General features: G+C 44.9%; 1 protein-coding gene across 3 annotated transcripts in view; it reads left to right on the forward strand.

The window, feature by feature from the left end:
• Window positions 1–21,659, forward strand: part of abca4b (ATP-binding cassette, sub-family A (ABC1), member 4b) — a 187,505-nt gene that overhangs the window by 66,178 nt on the left and 99,668 nt on the right. For all 3 annotated transcript variants that reach the window (XM_085983291.1, XM_085983290.1, XM_085983289.1), the window contains 7 exons: window positions 7,643–7,819; window positions 8,601–8,823; window positions 11,344–11,565; window positions 13,823–14,027; window positions 16,436–16,522; window positions 17,510–17,938; window positions 18,054–18,249. In XM_085983291.1, the coding sequence (XP_085839417.1) occupies window positions 7,643–7,819; window positions 8,601–8,823; window positions 11,344–11,565; window positions 13,823–14,027; window positions 16,436–16,522; window positions 17,510–17,938; window positions 18,054–18,249 (1,539 nt within the window). The remainder of the gene's footprint in view (window positions 1–7,642; window positions 7,820–8,600; window positions 8,824–11,343; window positions 11,566–13,822; window positions 14,028–16,435; window positions 16,523–17,509; window positions 17,939–18,053; window positions 18,250–21,659) is intronic.

Here is a 21,659-nt window from a genome sequence, read left to right on the forward strand (position 1 = left end):
TGCCCATCCTGACTCCACCATTGGTGGCAGAGCCTTTAGGCATCTCAGCCCCACTCCCTGACATTCCTCCAGTAAACCCATCCGTCCTTTTACTTCTCACCCCACCTTTAAAAGCATTTTTATGACCCACCTATTTAGCAAATCCTTTGGTCATCTGTCTTACTCCCTCACAAAGGCTCAGCATCTGTCCCTTCTTCTCCCTTAAAGGCCCTCTGTAAATGCAAGTGATTGTTGGTGAGGATGGGGTAGCAGTAGTGGTGATTGATGATTCAGCTGATGGAGATACATAATGGAAGCCCAGCACATTGTGTGGCCCTAACTCTTCTCTAACAGTAGATTTGTACTGGGTAATAAGAAGATATAAAAATGGGTCTGTTGTTTAACAACAGCTTGCGATAATGAAAAATCCACTTAACTAATCATGGTAACTATACTTCATTTGTTTAAGGTACTACCCTCCGTTAATCCATTAAAGGTGTAGGTGGTAGTAGCGCCTGACTCTAAAGCAGTAAGCCCAGTTTTCCAATATGATGTTATAAGGAAGGGAAGTGCCTCCGGTAATGTTTCCTTTAAACGAGTCGAACGCCTATACCTCAGGTAATGTCTCCTTTAAATGAGTCAAATGCCTATACCTCAGGTAATGTTTCCTTTAAATGGGTCGAACGCCTATACCTCAGGTAATGTCTCCTTTAAATGGGTTGAACGCCTATACCTCAGGTAATGTCTCCTTTAAATGAGTCAAACGCCTATACCTCAGGTAATGTCTCCTTTAAATGGGTCGAATGCCTATACCTCAGGTAATGTCTCCTTTAAATGGGTCGAACGCCTATACCTCGGGTAATGTTTCCTTTAAATGGGTCAAACGCCTATACCTCGGGGAATGTTTCCTTTAAATGAGTCAAGTGCCTATACCTCAGGTAATGTCTCCTTTAAATGGGTCGAACGCCTATACCTCGGGTAATGTCTCCTTTAAATGGGTCGAACGCCTATACCTTGGGTAATGTCTCCTTTAAATGGGTCGAACGCCTATACCTCAGGTAATGTCTCCTTTAAATGGGTCGAACGCCTATACCTCGGGTAATAGAGTCATAGAGTCATAGAGTTTTACAGCACAGAAAGAGGCCCTTCGGCCCATCGTGTCTGCGCCGCCCATCCATCCCTGTCCAGTCTAATCCCATTTTCCAGCATTTGGTCCATAGCCTTGTATGCAATGGCATTTCAAGTGCTCATCCAAATGCTTCTTGAATGTTGTGAGGGTTCCTGCCTCTACCACCCTTTTAGGCATTGAGTTCCACATTCCAACCACCCTCTGGGTGAAAAAGTTCCTCCTCAAATCCCCTCTAAATCTCCTGCCCCTTACCCTGAATCTATGCCCCCTTGTTATTGACCCCCCTACTAAGGGGAAAAGTTCCTCTTTGTCTACCCTATCTATGCCCCTCATCATTTTGTACACCTCAATCAGGTCCCCCCTCAGCCTTCTTTGCTCCAAGGAAAACAACCCCAGCCTGTTTAGTCTTTCTTCATAGCTGAGGCGCTCCATCCCAGGTAACATCCTGGTGAATCTTCTCTGCACCCTCTCCAAAGCAATCACATCCTTCCTATAGTGAGGTGACCAGAACTGCACACAGTACTCCAGCTGTGGCCTCACCAGCGTTTTGTACAGCTCCATCATAACCTCCCTGCTCTTATATTCTATGCCTCGGCTAATGAAGGCAAGTATCCCATATGCCTTTTTAACCACCTTATCTACCTGTTCCGCTGCCTTCAGGGATCTATGTACATGTACACCAAGGTCCCTCTGACCCTCTGTACTTCCTCGGGTCCTACCACTCATTGTGTATTCCCTTGCCTTATTTGTCCGTCCAAAATGCATCACCTCGCACCTTTCAGGGTTAAATTCCATTTGCCACTTTTCCGCCCATCTGACCAACCCGTTTATATCGTCCTGTAGCCTGAGGCTTTCCTCCTCGCAATTTACCACCCCACCAATTTTTGTGTCATCTGCGAACTTACTGATCATACCTTTTACATTCTCATCCAAATCATTTATGTAGATCACAAACAGCAAGGGACCCAGCACCGATCCCTAAGGTATCCCACTGGACACAGGCTTCCAGTCACAAAAGCAACCTTCGACCATCACCCTCTGCCTCCTGCCACTCAGCCAGTTTAGGATCCAACGCGCCAAGGCACCCTGGATCCCATGGGCTCTTACCTTCTTGACCAGTCTCCTATGCGGGACTTTGTCAAAAGCTTTACTGAAGTCCATGTAAACCACATCCACAGCATTTCCCTCATCCACCCCCGTAGTCACCCCCTCGAAAAATTCAATCAGATTTGTCAGACATGATTTACCCTTGACAAAGCCATGCTGACTATCCCCGATTAATCCTTGCCTCTCCAAGTGGAGACTAATTTTGTCCCTCAGAATTTTTTCCAATAATTTCCCTACCACAGATGTTAGGCTCACTGGCCTGTAATTCCCTGGTTTATCCCTGCTACCCTTCTTGTATAATGGTACTACATTAGCTGTTCTCCAGTCCTCTGGTACATCCCCTGTGGCCAGAGAGGTTCTGAAAATTTGTGTCAGAGCCCCTGCAATCTCCTCCTTTGCCTCCCACAGCAGCCTGGGATACATCTCGTCCGGGCCTGGGGATTTATCCACTTTTTGGCCTGCTAAAACCGCTAGCACCTCCTCCCTCTCGATGCTAATATGTTCAAGTATGTCACAGTCCCCTTGCCCGATTTCTATGTCCGCATCGTCTTTCTCCATAATGAACACAGATGCAAAAAATTCATTTAAAACCCCGCCTACATCATCTGGCTCTACACACAGATTGCCACTTTGGTCCCTAATGGGCCCTACCCTTTCCCTGATTATCCTCTTGCCCTTAATATACTTATAAAACATCTTAGGATTTTCCTTTATTTTGCTCGCCAGTGTTATTTCATGGCCCCTCCTCGCCCTCCTAATTTCTTTTTTAAGTATGCCCCTGCACTTTTTATACTCCTCTAGGGCTTCTTCCGTCTTTAGTCTTTTGTAACTGCCAAAAGCCCCCCTTTTATTTCTAATGCATTTTTGTATATCCCTTGTCATCCAAGGTTCCCTTTGCTTGTTGGTCCCACCCTTGACCTTTACAGGAACATGTTGGCGTTGTACTCTCTCTATTTCCCTTCTGAAAGTCTCCCACTGTTTTGATGTGGATTTTCCTATAAGTAGCTGCTCCCAGTCCACTTTGGCCAGATCCTGCCTTATCATATTAAAATCGGCCTTCCCCCAATTTAGAACCCTTATTTCCGGGCCGTCTTTGTCTTTTTCCATGACCACCTTAAATCTCACCGAATTATGGTCACTGTCGCCAAAATGCTCTCCTACTGATACTTCCACCACTTGCCCGGCTACATTCCCCAGAATTAGGTCCAGTACCGCCCCCTCTCTTGTAGGACTTTCTACATGTTGGCTCAAAAAGCTCTCCTGGATGCACTTTAAGAATTCTGCACCCTCTAAGCCTTTCACACTCTGACTATCCCAATTTATATTGGGGAAGTTGAAATCCCCCACTATTATTACCCTATTATTTTCACACTTCTCTGAGATTTGCCTACATATCTGTTCCTCTATCTCCCCCTGACTGTTTGGGGGCCTATAGTACACTCCCAGCAAAGTGCTTGCCCCCTTTTTGTTTTTAAGTTCTACCCATAAGGCCTCATTAGAGGAACCCGCTAATATATCATCCCTCCTTACAGCAGTAATTGACTCCTTAATTAATATTGCAACACCCCCTCCCCTTTTACACCCCCCTCTGTCTCGCCTGAAGATTCTATACCCCGGAATATTGAGCTGCCAGTCCTGACCCTCCCTCAACCATGTCTCCGTGATAGCAACAATATCGTACTCCCATGTGCTCAACAACAACTTCAGTTCATCCACCTTATTTGCAAGACTCCTTGCATTAAAATAAATGCCTTCCAGCCCTGCCATATTCCCTTTTGCCTTCACATATTTGCTCTGCCTTCCCAGCTGACTTGTTTTTTCCTCTGTATTTGGCTGTAAATCACCCCCTACTATAGCTCCACTCTGTACCCCATCCCCCTGCCAAGTTAGTTTAAACCCCCCCCAGCAGTGCTAGCAAACCTCCCCGCAAAGGTATTGGTTCCCCTCTGGTTCAGGTGTAAACCGTCCGACTTGTACAAGTCCCACCTTTCCCAGAAGCAGACCCAGTGATCCAGGAAACTAAAGCCCTCCCCCCTGCACCATCCCTTTAGCCACGCATTCACCTGTTCTATCTTCCTATTCCTATACCCACTAGCACGTGGCACCGGGAGTAATCCAGAGATTACAACCTTTGAGGTCCTGCTCTTTAATCCTTCACCTAGCTCCCTAAATTCTTGCTGCAGGACCTCATCCCTCTTTTTACCTATGTCGTTGGTACCAATGTGGACCACGACCTCTGGCTGTTCACCCTCCCCCTCCAGAATGCCCTGCAGCCGCTCAGTGATATCCTTGACCCTGGCACCAGGGAGGCAACAAACCATCCTGGATTCACGTCTACGGCCACAGAAACGCCTATCTGTTCCCCTTACTATAGAATCCCCTACCACTATTGCTCTCCCACTCTTTTTCCCCCCTTCCTGGGCAGCAGGAGCACCCCCAGTGCCAGGAAGTTGGCTGCTGCTGCCTTCCCCTGGTGAGTCATCCCCCTCAACAGTATCCAAAGCGGTATACTTGTTTGAGAGGGGAATGGTCACAGGGGTCTCCTGCACTACCTGCCTGCTTCTATTGCTCCGCCTGGTGGTCACCCATTTCCTGCCTTCCTGTGCAGCCCTTCCCTGCGGTGTGACCAACTCACTAAACGTGCTATCCACGAACCTCTCAGCATTGTGAATGCTCAACAACCCATCCACCCGCAGCTCCAGCGCCTCAATGCGGTCTGCTAGTAGCTGCAGATGGATGCATCTCTGGCACACGTGGTCATCAGGGGCACCGGGGTCCCTGAATTCCCACATAGAGCAAGAGGAGCATATCACGGGGCTGGGCTCACCTGGCATGACCTTCCCTTTACTTAATTTAAATTAATTTACTATCACCAATTAAAAATATCTCTAAGGCGCTTGTATAGTCTACCAACAGTCCCTGCTACACCAGAAAGACCCTGGTAACTATAAACTACAGAGTTAAAGTTTAAAAAAGAGAAATACTCACCAACCAATCACTTACCTGCTCCCTGGTGACGTCACACTCTGATTACTTTTTACCTCTCTCCCCGCTGCTGAGTTGGTGTGCCTCGCTGCTCCCGCTGGTCCCGACTGGTCTCGGGCCTCGCCTCTCTCCGGTTTTTATACCGGGCTCCGACTCACTGCTCCCGCTGGTCCCAACTGGTCTCGGGCCTCGCCTCTCTCCGGTTTTTATACCGGGCTCCGACTCACTGCTCCCGCTGGTCCCGACTGGTCTCGGGCCTCGCTGCTCTCCAGTTTTTATACCAGGCTCCGACTCACTGCTCCCGCTGGTCCCGACTGGTCTCGGGCCTCGCTGCTCTCCGGTTTTTATACCGGGCTCCGACTCACTGCTCCCGCTGGTCCCGACTGGTCTCGGGCCTCGCTGCTCTCCGGTTTTTATACCGGGCTCCGACTCACTGCTCCCGCTGGTCCCGACTGGTCTCGGGCCTCGCTGCTCTCCGGTTTTTATACCGGGCTCCGACTCACTGCTCCCGCTGGTCCCGACTGGTCTCGGGCCTCGCTGCTCTCCGGTTTTTATACCGGGCTCCGACTCACTGCTCCCGCTGGTCCTGACTGGTCTCGGGCCTCGCTGCTCTCCGGTTTTTATACCGGGCTCCGACTCACTGCTCCCGCAGGTCCCGACTGGTCTCGGGCGTCGCTGCTCTCCGGTTTTTATACCGGGCTCCGACTCACTGCCCCCGCTGGTCCCGACTGGTCTCGTGCCTCGCTGCTCTCTGGTTTTTATACCGGGCTCTGACTCACTGCTCCCGCTGGTCCCGACTGGTCCTAATGTTTCCTTTAAATGAGTCGAATGCCTATACCTCGGGTAATGTTTCCTTTAAATGGGTCGAACGCCTATACCTCGGATAATGTCTCCTTTAAATGGGTCGAACGCCTATACCTTGGGTAATGTCTCCTTTAAATGAGTTGAACGCCTATACCTCAGGTAATGTCTCCTTTAAATGGGTCGAGCGCCTATACCTCGGGTAATGTTTCCTTTAAATGGGTCGAATGCCTATACCTCGGGGAATGTCTCCTTTAAATGAGTCGAATGCCTATACCTCAGGTAATGTTTCCTTTAAATGAGTCAAATGCCTATACCTCAGGTAATGTCTCCTTTAAATGGGTTGAACGCCTATACCTCAGGTAATGTCTCCTTTAAATGAGTCGAACGCCTATACCTCAGGTAATGTTTCCTTTAGATGAGTCGAACGCCTATACCTCGGATAATGTTTCCTTTAAATGGGTCGAATGCCTATACCTCAGGTAATGTTTCCTTTAAATGAGTCAAACGCCTATACCTCAGGTAATGTCTCCTTTAAATGGGTTGAACGCCTATACCTCAGGTAATGTCTCCTTTAAATGAGTCGAACGCCTATACCTCAGGTAATGTTTCCTTTAAATGAGTCGAACGCCTACACCTCAGGTAATGTTTCCTTTAAATGAGTCGAACGCCTATACCTCAGGTAATATTTCCTTTAAATGAGTCGAGCGCCTATACCTCAGGTAATGTCTCCTTTAAATGGGTCGAACGCCTATACCTCGGGTAATGTCCCCTTTAAATAGGTCGAACGCCTATACCTCGGGTAATGTCGCCTTTAAATGGGTCGAACGCCTATACCTCAGGTAATGTCTCCTTTAAATGGGTCGAATGCCTATACCTCGGGTAATGTTTCCTTTAAATGGGTCGAATGCCTATACCTCAGGTAATGTTTCCTTTAAATGAGTCGAATGCCTATACCTTAGGTAATGTTTCCTTTAAATGGGTCGAACGCCTACACCTCAGGTAATGTTTCCTTTAAATGTGTCGAGCGCCTATACCTCAGGTAATGTCTCCTTTAAATGAGTTGAACGCCTATACCTCAGGTAATGTTTCCTTTAAATGGGTCGAATGCCTATACCTCAGGTAATATTTCCTTTAAATGAGTCGAGTGCCTATACTTCAGGTAATGTTTCCTTTAAATGGATCGAACGCCTATACCTCAGGTAATGTCTCCTTTAAATGAGTCGAACGCCTATACCTCTATCTTGGAGATGATGTTCATGAACTATTGAACCATTCTTGTGGTTTGCGTCACCCAAAGCTCTCAATTAATTGATAATCTTATACAAGATCACAAGATACATTAAGAAGGCATTTGATCCCTTTTAGCTCATTAATCCAGAAGAAACCTACATTGCGACTCCATCCCCATCACCACATCCGACTATTTTTAAATGATTCCAGGGTTTTCTTTCCCTACCCTCTTTTGAAGTACATTCTATGGATTGATCAGTCACTGTGTAAAGAGGAGCTTCCTGACATCAGTCTTAAATTTGTCTTTCACCAGTTTGAACCTGTGCCCCCATGGCCCGCTATCCACTTTATTACTTGGTCCTAATTATTCTATATGTTGTGTGAATTCAATTGCTGCTTCTAACACAGGTATTGGGACCCAGGGCCGAGAGCTGACCCAATAGATGACTTGCGCTACATCTGGGGAGGGTTTGTTTATTTACAAGACATGATTGAGCATGGAATTATCAGGACTCATACCAACGTTGAGGTGCCCTCCGGGATTTATGTCCAGCAGATGCCCTATCCCTGCTTTGTTGATGACATGTGAGTAAATTAATATTTGTTTTTTTTTTAAAAAACTTTCCTCGTTATTTTTTAAGATTGCCATGACTTCAAAACTTGGGAATTGACTGGTAGTGGGGGTGCTTCACCCATTGAGAGCACATACTGGGATTTCAGGTGCACACTGCCAAAGATTTCCAGACCTGAATTTCCAACATGTGGCTCCCCACTCGGAGAGTGAAAGCAGAAAAGTAGCCCTTGCGTACTGCCATAAATAAATGTGGTCTGTTGTAAGAAAAGTGAGAGGCTTTGGATTCTGTACCACATGTTCTGGCATGACCGCTATGTAAGGTAATCAATGCTTTGAAACACGTTGTAACTGCCCCTTTCTGTTGTTATTTTAGAAAATGTAGCGTTGTCTTAAAAATCGGTTCACAAGTAATTTGATTTGAATTCATTATAAAAGTGCAGATTTTTGTCCAGTAAAATGAACATAGAATGGACCAGTGGTAGAGGTTGGCTTTCATGGTCCTTCTGTGAGAGATAAGTCTGAATTAGTTGAATTCTGCGAAGGCTGGCGGGCTGACAAGGAGAGCATTTGAGAAACCGATTCTTGAAGTGATAAAGAAGGGTTAAACAGCGAAGGGTGAAGATGGGACGTAAATGGGCAATATTTACAACTTCGATGTTGATGTTAAAAATTAAATGTTATTTCTCTGTTTATGTCTGTGATCATTTTCATTAAATACTTTTCTACTGCTATTTGTCTGCTGCTCCTGCCCATTCCCCCTCCCACCCTGTGTGCCGCTGATTCCCACCCCAGCTTCATGCTTGCGCTAACCCGCTGCTTCCCAATGTTCATGGTGCTCGCCTGGATCTACTCTGTCTCCATGATTGTGAAGAGTATTGTGCTTGAGAAGGAGATGAGGCTGAAAGAGACCCTGAAAATCAGGGGAGTCAGTAACTGGGTGCATTGGGTCACGTGGTTCATCGACAGCTTCATCATGATGGCAGCCAGTACAGTGCTGGTGACCATAGTGATTATGGTAAGAATTCAGATATATACACAATCTAAACATTTAGCATTTTCCCTCAGACAACACCAGGCATGTCCAAGTCAAATACACGAATACAGGTGGTGACTGAGTCCAGGGTAACTGGCTGCACTCCTGCATCAGGTGTTTAATGTTTGTACAAAGGTTCTTTTACCCGGAAGCTTGATTTTGCTTAACTCTTTTCCTGCTATGTCACCAACATTCTCACCAAATAATAGCTGTATGCGAAATACCTCAACCATGCTCATGTTATTTGGGCCTTTCTACATCTGAATATCAATTTTTGCTTTTGATGCTGCAATCCAATTGGAAGAAATGTATGACTGGACCATTTCAACTTGTGGAATGTGATTTTAAGGTTTGGAGTGGATGCTAGTTAAGACGTGTTCTCTGATGCACTGTGTTGGAAATCAATTTCAAGTGATACATTGGGAGGGGGGGAGTTCAGGCAAATATCACAGAGGCTGCACATCATCCTAATCACAAGTGACTGCATGTTCCAAATTACTTTTCATTGGGAAAATGTTCATTTAAAATGAGAAATTGGAAAAAGTGCACCAAAAAATCAGAACTGGGATACGGTCAAAACAAGGCATAGGAACATTTGGTTTACTGGGTTATCTGTTACACTGTGGGAGACGGGTTTGTACAATCATTTTATGTGGGCAGGTGTTTATTTCTGGTAATTATTTTTAAGTGTGTTGGGTCTGCAGGAAAGCCCAGGGCACTGTTAAGCTCAGTACGTACTTAAGAGAAAGTAATGGCCCAGATATTCGGGTCGGGGGCTTCCCGCGGGTGCAAGCCTCCGACCGGCACTTACCTAGCGTGCCGGCCGTTGAGCTGTGGGCCCACATAGGATTCCATTCCTGGGCCTCCTCCAACTGCCGGCGCGCAGTGCTTGCGTATCCCAGGGGCGCAGTTAGTTCGAAGCGTCCCCTGGGATCACATGGGCCATGGAGAGCCAATCGTAGCAGGGAATCTCTATTTATAGATTTGACAGGAAGATCTGTCAAATCTATGAAATAGAGATCGGCCCCAAAACATAACTAAAACTTCAAATAAATTTGAAAAAAAGCATCACATTTTTAAAATAACTATAAATGACATAAAATAACTATTTTAAACAATAGTTTAAATTTTTGAAAAAATTAATTACAGTTTTTAACGGGGCTAAAAATAAATTTACCTTTCTTTAAAGTATTTAAAAATAATAAAACTGTGGAAAAAATGTTTTAATTTTACTTAATTCACCACTTACCTTGTTAAAAGCAGGCCTTGCAACTGCTTTTTAAAAGCGTAGCTGCTGGAGACTTACCCTCCCGGAGAAACCTGCAAAAAAAAAACGGAAGTTCCAGGTGTACGCGCTGCCTCTCTGGCGCACGCGTTCCACCTGTGAACCCCTTCCTTTAAGGGAACGGAAGTTCCGGTTTCCCGCGCATGTGCAGTGCATGCACGAAACCGGCACTTTTGTTGGGCCGACGCGTGAGTACCCAGCACGTACTCACCCGTGGGGACCCGAATTTCTGGCCCATTAATATTTTAACCAATTATATTGCCTTTATATAGAAGCTCTAAAGTCTTCCGGATGCCCTAAAGCACTTCAGAGCCAATGAATTACTTTTGAAATGTTTTGTAGGCAAACGCAGCAAGGCCCCTCAAACAGCAAATTAAACAATAACCAGTTAATCATTTTTTTTGTGGTGTTGGTTGATACATGTTGGCTCTTTGGAAAGCACCATGGAATCTTTTACATCCACCAGAACAGGCAGCTAGGGCCTTGGTTTAATGTCACAACCGAAAAATGGCACCTCTAACAATGCCGCATTCCAACAGTACTGCACTGAGTACTGAATTATGTGCTCAACTTCTGAGTTTGGCTTGAACCCACTATCCTCCGACTCGGAGATGAGCGGGTTGCCACTCCGCCATGGTGACACTTAGTCGGAGTATTTCATGGAATTATACGGCACAGTTAGTTTGAACAGAGGTTTCAACCATTGTCCATTGCCTCTGGTGACCTGGGTTCATTGGACCTTGAAAATAAGCCCTCTTTGTTGTGGATGCAAAAGGTGACAGTTGAACTAAATGATAGTCATATCTGTCTCGCTTCTGTTATCAACCCCTAAATTCACAACATAGAAGATTGTAGATTGATCCACCCCTCAGCTCTCAAAAGTATTTCATACCATACTGTTACGAATTGCATGGGTCAAGTTTCATCCAGCCATTTCCCTACAAGTAAAAATACATAGTTGGCTCCTGATTTTAATCAGCACCAATTAATGTCATCAATCTAGACTTTATTTTATCATCTATCCTTTTAGTATTCATTTAAAATGTCTACAAAACAGACTGTGTAATATGTATTATTATCAGGGTATTGACTTTAGCCAACCTCTGAGTGTTTGCTGATGTAATCTGATCTTTCTCACAACCTCCAGGAGTTTGTTTTGCTCACGGCACTATCCTCGAAAACTTCAATCATTTGCATCTATGTTTTCCCCCTTACAGGGAGGACATGTGCTCAACTACAGCAACTCTTTCCTTCTCTTTGCGTTCCTCCTGGTGTTTACCGTGGCCACCATTATGCAGTGTTTCCTGCTGAGCGTATTCTTCTCCAAGGCCAACCTGGCAGCTGCTTGCAGCGGGATCATTTACTTCACCCTCTATCTGCCTCACATTCTCTGCTTTGCTTGGCAGGACCGTATGACCACAAATATGAAATTGTTCGCGGTAAGTTTAATGGATTCAAACATTTAACCCTTTGAATAGTTCCAACACTGATTCACATTGACCCAAGTGCAAAGGCATTCAAGATACAGACCATAAGAGACATATTAGAGAGTGTGTTTGCAAGATTTTAATGCAGTCAAGGAGGTGAAGTCATGTCATAAACCTGAAGAATAACACAGAGTTGGTGTTGTGACCTGTAACTCACTCCAGTAGTACCATTAATGTATAAAATATGTCATGACTATGTTACTTTTCTACTTACAAGTATTCTTATCTATCCAGTTATAGCCAGAGAATCACCTGCAATGGCTTCTCTTCCCGCACCCACACCATTACCTCTGGGGTCACCCAAGGATCTATCCTTGGCCCCCTGTTATTTCTCATCCACATACTGCCCCTCGGCAACAGCATCCGTAAACACAACGTCAGGTTCCACATGTACGCTGATGACCAGAGGTGACGATGCGGGAGTGGGAAGAGAAGCCGTTGCAGGTGATTCTCTGGTGACGATTCGATAGATTAGAATGGAACCAGGCGAGTGCAGTCCCACCCAGCTGGACGACGGTGGAGAGGCGTTAGAGAAGGATGGAGTGGTCAACCGTGTCAAAGGCTGCAGACAGGTCAAGAAGGACGAGGAGGGATAGTTTACCACGGTCACAGTCACAAAATGAAAGCTTGAATGCCAAGTGAGCCAAGAGCTGCCGTTACCCTCAGAAAGAACGAAAGAACTTGGATTTATATTGAGCCTTTTACGACCTCAGGACGTCCCAAAGCACTTTACAGCCAATGAAGTACTGTTGAAGTGTACTTACTGTTGTAATGCATCTAATTTGCGCATAGCAAGATCTCACAAACAACAACCTTGGTGTCATATTTGACCCTGAAATGAGCTTCCGACCACATATCCGCGCCATAACTAAGACCGCCTATTTCCACCTCTGTAACATCGCCCGTCTCCGCCCCGCCTCAGCTCATCTGCTGCTGAAACCCTCATCCATGCCTTTGTTACCTCTAGACTTGACTATTCCAACATACTCCTGGCCGGCCTCCCACATTCCACCCTACGTAAACCTGAGGTCATCCAAAACTCGGGATGCTGCCCGTGTCCTAATTCGCACCAAGTCCTGTTCGCCCATCACCCCTGTGCTCGCTGACCTACATTGGCTCCCGGTTAAGCAGCGCCTCGATTTCAAAATTCTCATCCTTGTTTTCTAATTCCCTCCATGGCCTCGCACCTTCTTATCTCTGTAATCTCCTGCAGCCCCACAACTCCCTGAGATATCTGTGCTCCTCTAATTCTGCCCTCTTGAGCATCCCTGATTATAATCGCTCAACCATTGGTGGCCGTGCCTTCTGTTGCCTCGGCCCTAAGCTCTGGAATTCCCTGCCTAAACCTCTCTGCCTCTCTACCTCTCTTTCTTCCTTTAAGACACTCTTTAAAACCTAACGCTTTGACCAAGCTTTTGGTCACCTGCCCTAATTTATCCTTATGTGGCTCGGTGTTGAATTTTTTTATCTTAAAATACTCCTGTGCAGCGCCTTGGGACATTTTACTACGTTAAAGGCGTTATATAAATACAAGTTGTTGTTGTTATTTTAAACAATGTTGGTGAGAGGAGATGAAATGTGTCAGTTGTAAGACCAGCTGGTAACTTTCTCCACTGCTGGGTGAGCAGAGAGAATCAGCGCAATGGCACATGAAAACATGCTCCTCATTAAAGCCATAATGTACTGTGAAATCATTTTACGGTGGCATAGTGGTTAGCACTGTTGCCTCACAGCACCAGGGACCCGGGTTCAAATCCGGCCTCGGGCGACTGTCTGTGTGGAGTTTGCACATTCTCCCCGTGTTTGCGTGGGTTTCCTCCGGGTGCTCCGGTTTCCTCCCACAGTCCAAAGATGTGCGGGTTAGGTTGATTGGCTATGATAAATTGACCCTTAGTGTTAGGGGGATTAAATATGTGGGGTTACAGGGATAGGGTGGGATATGTGTTGGTGTAGGGGTTACAGGGATAGGGTGGGATATGTGTTGGTGTAGGGGTTACGGGGATCGGGTGGGATATGTGTTGGTGCAGGCTCGATGGGCCGAAATGGCCTCTATCTGCACTGTGGGGTTTCTGTGATTTCTGTGAAAAGGCCAGGAACAGAACAATAAAAGCCTCCACTGTAGTCCTGTCTATAACACCTTTTGTTGGCAGTTAAAGAGTACTGTGACGTGACCATCACTGAATCTTCTGTTTCCTCCTTGAAATTTCAGAGTTTGCTGTCTCCAGTAGCATTTGGCTTTGGCACTGAGTACCTATCGCGTTATGAGGAGCAGGGTCGTGGTCTACAATGGGATAATATCTGTGCCAGCCCTGTCGAGGGAGACGAGTATAGTATGCTGCTCTCCATGAAGATGATGCTGCTTGATGCCTTTTTGTATGGAGTTCTTGCCTGGTATCTTGATGCTGTGTTTCCAGGTATGCCGACAATAAATTAAGTGGAGGATGTATCTTTTAAAGGAGAATTTTTTTTTCAAAAGCCTCAAGTTTTTGTTATAGTGATGATGATCTGTATTATTCAAATATTATTCAAATATTATTCAATGCACCTCTCACTGTGACAACTTGTTCAGCTAAACATAAATTACATTTAAATCATAGAAGGAACCACAGTCCCTGCCAGGTCCAGCAGTTGGAGTGCAGTGGTACGATGGACGATATTTATTTGCCCAATGTCATCGTATTCACTCCTTTGGGGGATGTGCCCCCAGTAGTTAGCAGTGTGCATTGTAATTGCTTTTCTCTTGTGTATTGTCATTTGCTTTCTAATGTAGTAAAACAAATTGGAACAGACTTGATATGATCAGCCAGTGCTTGGACCAGATTTGGATCTACAGTGTTCCTTATTATGTCCATAATAGAACCTGCCTCATAGTGCGGAGACATGAAGTCAACATGAGGGGAAAGAAGATTGACAGGGGGCACGATCCAGGTTTTTAAAATGTTGAGACAAACAGATAATGTAGATGTAAGCAGATTATTTGGCTTAGACTGTGAGTTCAGAACTAAAGGACATGAGTGCAAACACACACTAACTTTTCGGGATCTTGTTTCAGCAAGTGACCTCCAACGGCCTCTTTCCCCTTTCACACTGTGAATTGGGAGATGGGCTCTTTCCTGCTGCTGGGTAAAGCCTGGGGACTGGTTCCCTGTATTTGCTTTACAGAAATTGGTACCCTTGATCCAACGGGACATTTGTAGACCTATGTTATCATGGGTCTATGATCTTATTGACTCGCGAGCTTTGGCTCATTTACTCAATGGCATTCAACTCTCAAAAGGAAAACTGGGTGTCTATACTCCTGTAGTGTAAAAGCACCTTAAAATGACAAAGCTGCAAGCAAGCTGAGGTTAGAAAGTCGCCGCTCCCCTTCACAAACTAATGGATTTGTGGTATAGATTCCCCCTATAAAGAAGGTAATGCTGTGTTAATTAACACTTTTAAAAATATGCCAGATGAATATCTGGTTAGAAATGGGATTGATGGTTATAAGGATAATTACAGATGGAGTTGATCCAATGCTGTGTGGAACATGATGGTTCCTGAGCTACAGGGACCTTGGGAATGTCACAGCAAGAAGGAATAATAAAGGATTGAACACTGGATAGATATTTGCCATTTAACTTGCCTCTGGCAGGCAGGGAAAGAAGATCTTCTCAGGAGACTAAATGGGTTGAGTGAAGTCCTTGGTGGAGCAGATTGTGCATGGTCTGTGAAAGATTAGCTTGATCTCACTCTAGTCTTCATATCCTGAGGAGAAGCAGCTGAAGATGAAGACTTCCTCTGGTCACTATGTTAGTGACATTGGAATCACATCCGAAAGAGCCATATGTTTGCCATTTCTAGCAAAATTGTATAAAATTCTAACAGGACTAGACAGACTAGATGCAGGAAGGATGTTCCCGATAGTCGGGGAGTCCAGAACCAGGGGTCACAGTCTAAGGATAAGGAGTAAGCCATTTAGGACTGAAATGAGGAGGAATTTCATCACCCAGAGAGTGGTGAACCTGTGGAATTGTCTACCACAGAAGGCAGTGGAGGCCAATTCATTAAATATATTCAAGAAGGAGTTGGATATATTTCTTAAGGCTAAAGGGATCAAGGGGTATGGGGAGAAAGCAGGGACAGGGTACTGAATTTGGATGATCAGCCATGATCTCATTGAATGGCGGAGCAGGTTCGAGGGGCCGAATGGCCTACTCCTGCTCCTATCTTCTATATTTCTATGTTTCTATGTAAGAGCGTTCTAAAAAAGGGTTTCTGTGGAAGAATGACCTGATTGGACTGAATGGCCTCCCTCATCTGTGCTTAACCTTTGTGATATTTGTTTACAATTTTGCTAGCAATAGCCATCAGAGGAAATCTTCCCACTATGTTTACAATGTCACTGACACATGACGACCACAGGCAATCTTGCCACGCCCCCCTCCCCACCCCATCCCATGAGCAAAGGAGATAATATACAAAACTGGTGAGAAACAACAGGTAGGATGGAAAGAGCAGCGCTGGGGTATAGGTTCGACAATCACCACCTCCTTTCCGGTACTTCAGCCAGGCGGCTAATGCAGATGTGAGCCTAGATAGTAGAAGTCATGCTGTTTGATTATCGGGGTTGGTCGTGTCCTCAGCCAACATGCACATGTACACATTCACCACAGAGGTCACTGGGTAGTGGTCAGCAAGTGTCCACACCTTCAGGAAAGGAGGGAGCATGATCGGGGGCTGGGCAAACAAATCTTTTCATTCTGTAGAAGTGACATTCTCTGGAACATTACATCACTCCATTAATCATGCTTCATTGCGTGGTTCTGTCCCATTTGTATAGGTCAATATGGAGTGCCATCTCCGTGGTATTTTCCACTGCAGTCCTCTTACTGGGTTGGTGCTGAAAAGCCACAAGCTACCACAGACGGTAAGTTAATATATAAATCAGGGACCTAAGATAACAGAATAACATTTTTTATATTGTCAAATTTCCCTGCTTTACCGATTCTGTTGCTCACTAATTATACTGGCGCAGTTCACAGGCGTGTTTCTGAGACAGTCGCAGTGGGCAACCTGTGATTGTACCACCTGCTCACATCACCTCTGGGTTGGTGAAAGCAGAGCTCTACACTGCCCTTTCGTCTCTCACCAACAGTGATGAGGTAGTCAGCTCTTTCCTATTATTATTGGAGGCTTAAAGAAGGCACGGCAAGCTGTCTAAATTCTTGTTAAACTTGAAGTTTGAAGTCTTAAAAGTTGGCTCAATGCCAACTGCATTTATACTGCAGCCAATGCACAGTTTTAATGGTGCAAGATCATTTTTTTCAGGTGATTTCATTTCAATGGCAAACTGGCAAATTCTGCTGGGTGGCAGTATAATGGTTCAGTTTGGATGGTGTATTGCAAACCCTTGTACCACACTATTATCAAGCATACAGTTTAACTGGGACATGAGTGAACATGTGTACAATAGAATTACAATTTATCTTGATTGTAATGATGTTTGAATGATCTAGCCAAGGATACAAAGTACAAAAAAAATTCAACAGGATCCTACTCCTTATTGCTATCCAGTGATCCCTAATGTAATGGTGAGGATTATGATGCCTCGTTGGTCAAATGATCTGCCGACACGCACAGTACCCTAGCGTGAGTAACTGCCTTCAGAAGAGATGGGGAAAAAATTGGGGGAAAATACAAACAAAATCAACCACATGATCAGCGTTCTCAGTCTATTCAGTTTGAAATAATTGCCCTTCGATATATTTTTGAGTGAAGGATTTTTTTAAATGCAGTAATTTTGGACTGATTAAATAGGGGTTTATACTAGACTCTTTGAATGTAAACCATCTTCTCGTACTCAACATCCAAAGTAGACATTAATCATGCTTTACTTTTTTTTTACTTTGGTAAGACAAAAAGGAAACCAAAGAGGTTGCAAAAGCTGAGACAGGAAAGGAAGAGAAAGCAGTCAAATCTAGTGAGAAAATGGAAGACCAACCAAAAGATAAAGCAGTAGAGCAACCTAGAGAACAACCTGCCGAGAAATCAGTAAAACAGCCCACAGATGATGACAAACCAAAACAGGACAACAAGAAAGTATGTAAACGGAAGGTGGACAAGGAAAAGCAGGAGAAGGAGAGGCTCGAGAAAGAAAAACAAGAGGAGAGGCTCGAGAAGGAGAGGCTCGAGAAGGAGAGGCTCGAGAAGGAGAGGCTCGAGAAGGAGAGACTCGAGAAGGAGAGGCTCGAGAAGGAGAGGCTCGAGAAAGAAAGGCTCGAGAAAGAGAGGCTTGAGAAAGAAAAACAAGAGAAAGAAAAAGAGAGCAAAAAGATCAACCCAGGTAATGTCTAATTCATGACCGCAACATTTTAAATTGAACTCTGCTCCCCATTCCCAGTTCTCTTTCCCAGAAGTTGAAGTAGTGACTATGTCCGTTTGCTGTTATCTGTTGGCAGTGACAGCAGCAATGGCAGGAAACCCTTTCTACGAGTCGGAGCCATCAAGTCTGACATTGGGAGTGTCAATTCAGAACCTAGTGAAGGTTTTTGAAGAGGGGCGCAAGCCAGCTGTGGATGGACTGAGCATTAACTTCTTTGAAGGGCAGATCACTTCCTTTTTGGGTCACAATGGAGCTGGAAAAACCACAACAATGTAAGAGTTCACATTCCTTTGCTACAACAATAATCATTGCCCAGCTAAAAAAAGAAACAGGCCATGTTCACGCAGTTCTTCTTACATCCCTGCACAAGTTGGGGGCAGTAAGAACAACATGGCTGTTGGCTGTCTGTAGAGTGAAAATAATTGCTCTATATTGGGGTATTTTTGTAACTTTTTATGAACAGCTATAATTTAAATCAAATGTTAAGGAGCAGCTTCATTACTGAGAACACGGTTTGCTACTGACCATGTGGAAAGTTACTGCAAATCAATTCCTGAGATCAAAACCAGGGGAGAAGGAACAAATAAGCTAGAAAGGGGAAAACTGAGAAGAAAGCGAAGCAAGTAAGATGGGATACAGAAAGCAAAATGAGAGAAAGTCAGATGTATGCTGTTACAGGTGAAATACGTTTTTTTTGTTACGGGTTACTGGAAGGAATTCAATTTTATTCATTTAAACGAAGTGCTTCTGTCGACAGCAGCCACTGCCTTAAGACTTCACTGCATATGATTTGTTAAGTCACTAAAATCACCCAACCGTAATGTGAACTGTGGAAAGTTCAGCATTCAACCTCAAAGTAACACACGTGGCAATTCACTGAGCTAGAATAATAGCTGCTGTTAACCAAACCCTAGTGCAGGGCCTTGAAAACACATCCCATCTCAGTGGTGTTGCTGCTGCTCTACTCTCTCAGGAAAAAATCCAACTTGCATCAAAAACCCGCACTAACTCCTCACAATCACAGCATTGTGAAACTGTTTTGTCCTGAACCAAATGTTTTTTGCCTTCGAAACCAGCAGCAGGAAAATTCCTTATTTCCTTACTTGCTTGCACATGTACCTAATTGGGCTGCGCATCAAAAGATAATGAAGGAAGCAAACTTGAGGGTGTTGCGATACGAAGCACAAGCTGCAGTCTGTCCAAAATGGGTGAAACATTTTCAATTTTCCGAGAAATTTAGTCCAACGACTATAATAAGATAAAAATTAACCAGAATTTAGCACGGCACTTGGTAAATTTTTGAACCCGAGATGACGGAAGTAACCTTGAGTGTTGTAACCCTTACTGGAATAAACTGATTCCAGACCCCAGCAAATACACAGAAACCTAAATGCTATAAATAAATAAATCAGAAATTAAGAACTTGCATTTATATAGCGCCTTTCACAACCTCAGGACATCCCAAAGCGCTTTACAGCCAATGAAGCACTTTTTTGACGTGTAGTCAGTGTTGTAATGTAGGAAATGGTCAGCACCAAATCACGAATTGCAAGGATGTCCAAAGCATACATAGAAAGACAGAGAGAAAGGGAGGCAGAAAGAATCAGAGAGTGGGATTCAAACAGCAAAACAGTTACAGGAAATGTTAGAGGCACAATTTTCTTTAAAAATGTTGGCGTACGATCAACTAATGGAAATGAAACAGCTTCACAAGAACTACCTTACCTCAGTCAGGCAATATTTGAAGAGATTCAAAATAACGATTAAACTGTGCACTAATGTCTTTTAGACTTATTACACGCTTCTGTAAACCTCCTGGCAACACTTGACTGCTGTAGCCTAAAAATTATACTCTGCATTTATATTGAATTTAACCAAAAAGCAGACGTTAAAAAAAAATGTCAAAACCGATAAACTTTGATGGGACATGGTTGAATAAACCTATGCTTCGGTTTGCAGGGATTCAGTTTTAAACTTGCTATTCATCCTCCACATAGCAAGTGACATTTTTTTTCCCACTTTGTGTAGTGCCCATAGTTTAATAACCACCCAATTTACAGAAAAGGATCCAGGACTGACACGTTATTCAGAGCATCAGGTCACAACTCCTGCTTCAACTAATAAAGTACAAGGCAGCATCTTGAAGGAAGGTGCTCCTAGTACTGTATCCCAGTTAGGCTGTTTTCACTTAGAAACCTGCACACACAACTACAGGATGGACATGAAATGTCATCTCAGTTCATGTTACAAAGTGACATGGGTTCAGCAAGAATACAACAACAACAACTTGTATTTATATAGTGCCTTTAATGTAATAACACATCCCAAGGCACTTCACAGGAGTATTATAAGACAGAAATTTGACACTGAGCCACACAAGGAGAAATTAGGGCAGGTGACCAAAAGCTTGATCAAAGAGGTAGGTTTTAAGGAGCCTCTTAAAGGAGGAAAGAGAGGTAGAGAGGCGGTGAGGTTTAGGGAGGGAATTCCAGAGCTTAGGGCCCAGGCAGCTGAAGGCACGGCCATCAATGATTGAGCGATTATATTCAGGGATGCTCAAGAGGGCAGAATTAGAGGAGCGCAGATATCTCAGGGGGTTGTGGGGCTGGAGGAGATTACAGAGATAGGAAGGGGCGAGGCCATGGAGGGATTTGAAAACAAGGATGAGAATTTTGAAATTGAGGCGTTACTTAACCAGGAGCCAATGTAGGTCAGCGAGCACAGGAGTGATGGGTGAACGGGACTTGGTGTGAGTTAGGACATGGGCAGCCGAGTTTTGGATGACCTCAAGTTTACGTAGGGTAGAATGTGGGAGGCCAGCCAGGAATGCATTGGAATAGTCAAATCTAGAGGTAACAAAGGCATGGATGAGGGTTTCAGCAGCAGATGAGCTGAGGCAGCGGCAGAAATGGGCGATGTTGTGGAGGTGGAAATAGGCGGTCTTAGTTATGCTGCGTATATGTGGCCAGAAGCTCATTTCAGGGTCAAATATGAAACCAAGGTTGCGAACAGTGTGGTTCAGCCTCAGACAGATGTTAGGGAGAGGGATGGAGTCGGTGGCTAGGGAACGGAGTTTGTGGTGGGGCCCGAAGACAATGGCTTCTGTCTTCCCAATATTTAGTTGGAGAAAATTTCTGCTCATCCAATACTGGATGTCAGAATTTAGAGACCGTGGAGGGGTCAAGAGAAGTGGTGGTGAGGTAGAGCTGGGTGTCGTCAGAGTACATGTGGAAACTGACGCTGTGTTTTCGGATGATGTCGCCAAGGGGCAGCATGTAGATGAGAAATAGGAGGAGGCCAAGGATAGATCCTTTGGGGACACCAGAGGTAACGATGCGGGAGCGGGAAGAGAAGCCATTGCAGGTGATTCACTGGCTACGATTATATAGATAAGAATGGAACCGGGCGAGTGCAGTCCCACCCAGCTGGACGACGGTGGAGAGGCGTTGGAGGAGGATGGAGTGGTCAACCGTGTCAAAGGCTGCAGATGGGTTGAGAAGGATGAGGAGGGATAGTTTACCTTTCTTACAGTCACAAAGGATGTCATTTGTGAATAGCCATGCAGAATGGAAACGTACCAAGGTTCAACACCCGCGCCACCCCCCCCACCCGCCCCCACTCTGTGCTGAGTTAGTTGATTTCAGTAATGACAGTGGTATGGGCGCTGCACCTCAATCAATTG

Source organism: Somniosus microcephalus, chromosome 3 (assembly GCF_052327205.1).
Source record: "Somniosus microcephalus isolate GS21.2 chromosome 3, FLI_Smic_1.0, whole genome shotgun sequence".
NCBI classification, from domain to species: Eukaryota; Metazoa; Chordata; class Chondrichthyes; order Squaliformes; family Somniosidae; genus Somniosus; species Somniosus microcephalus.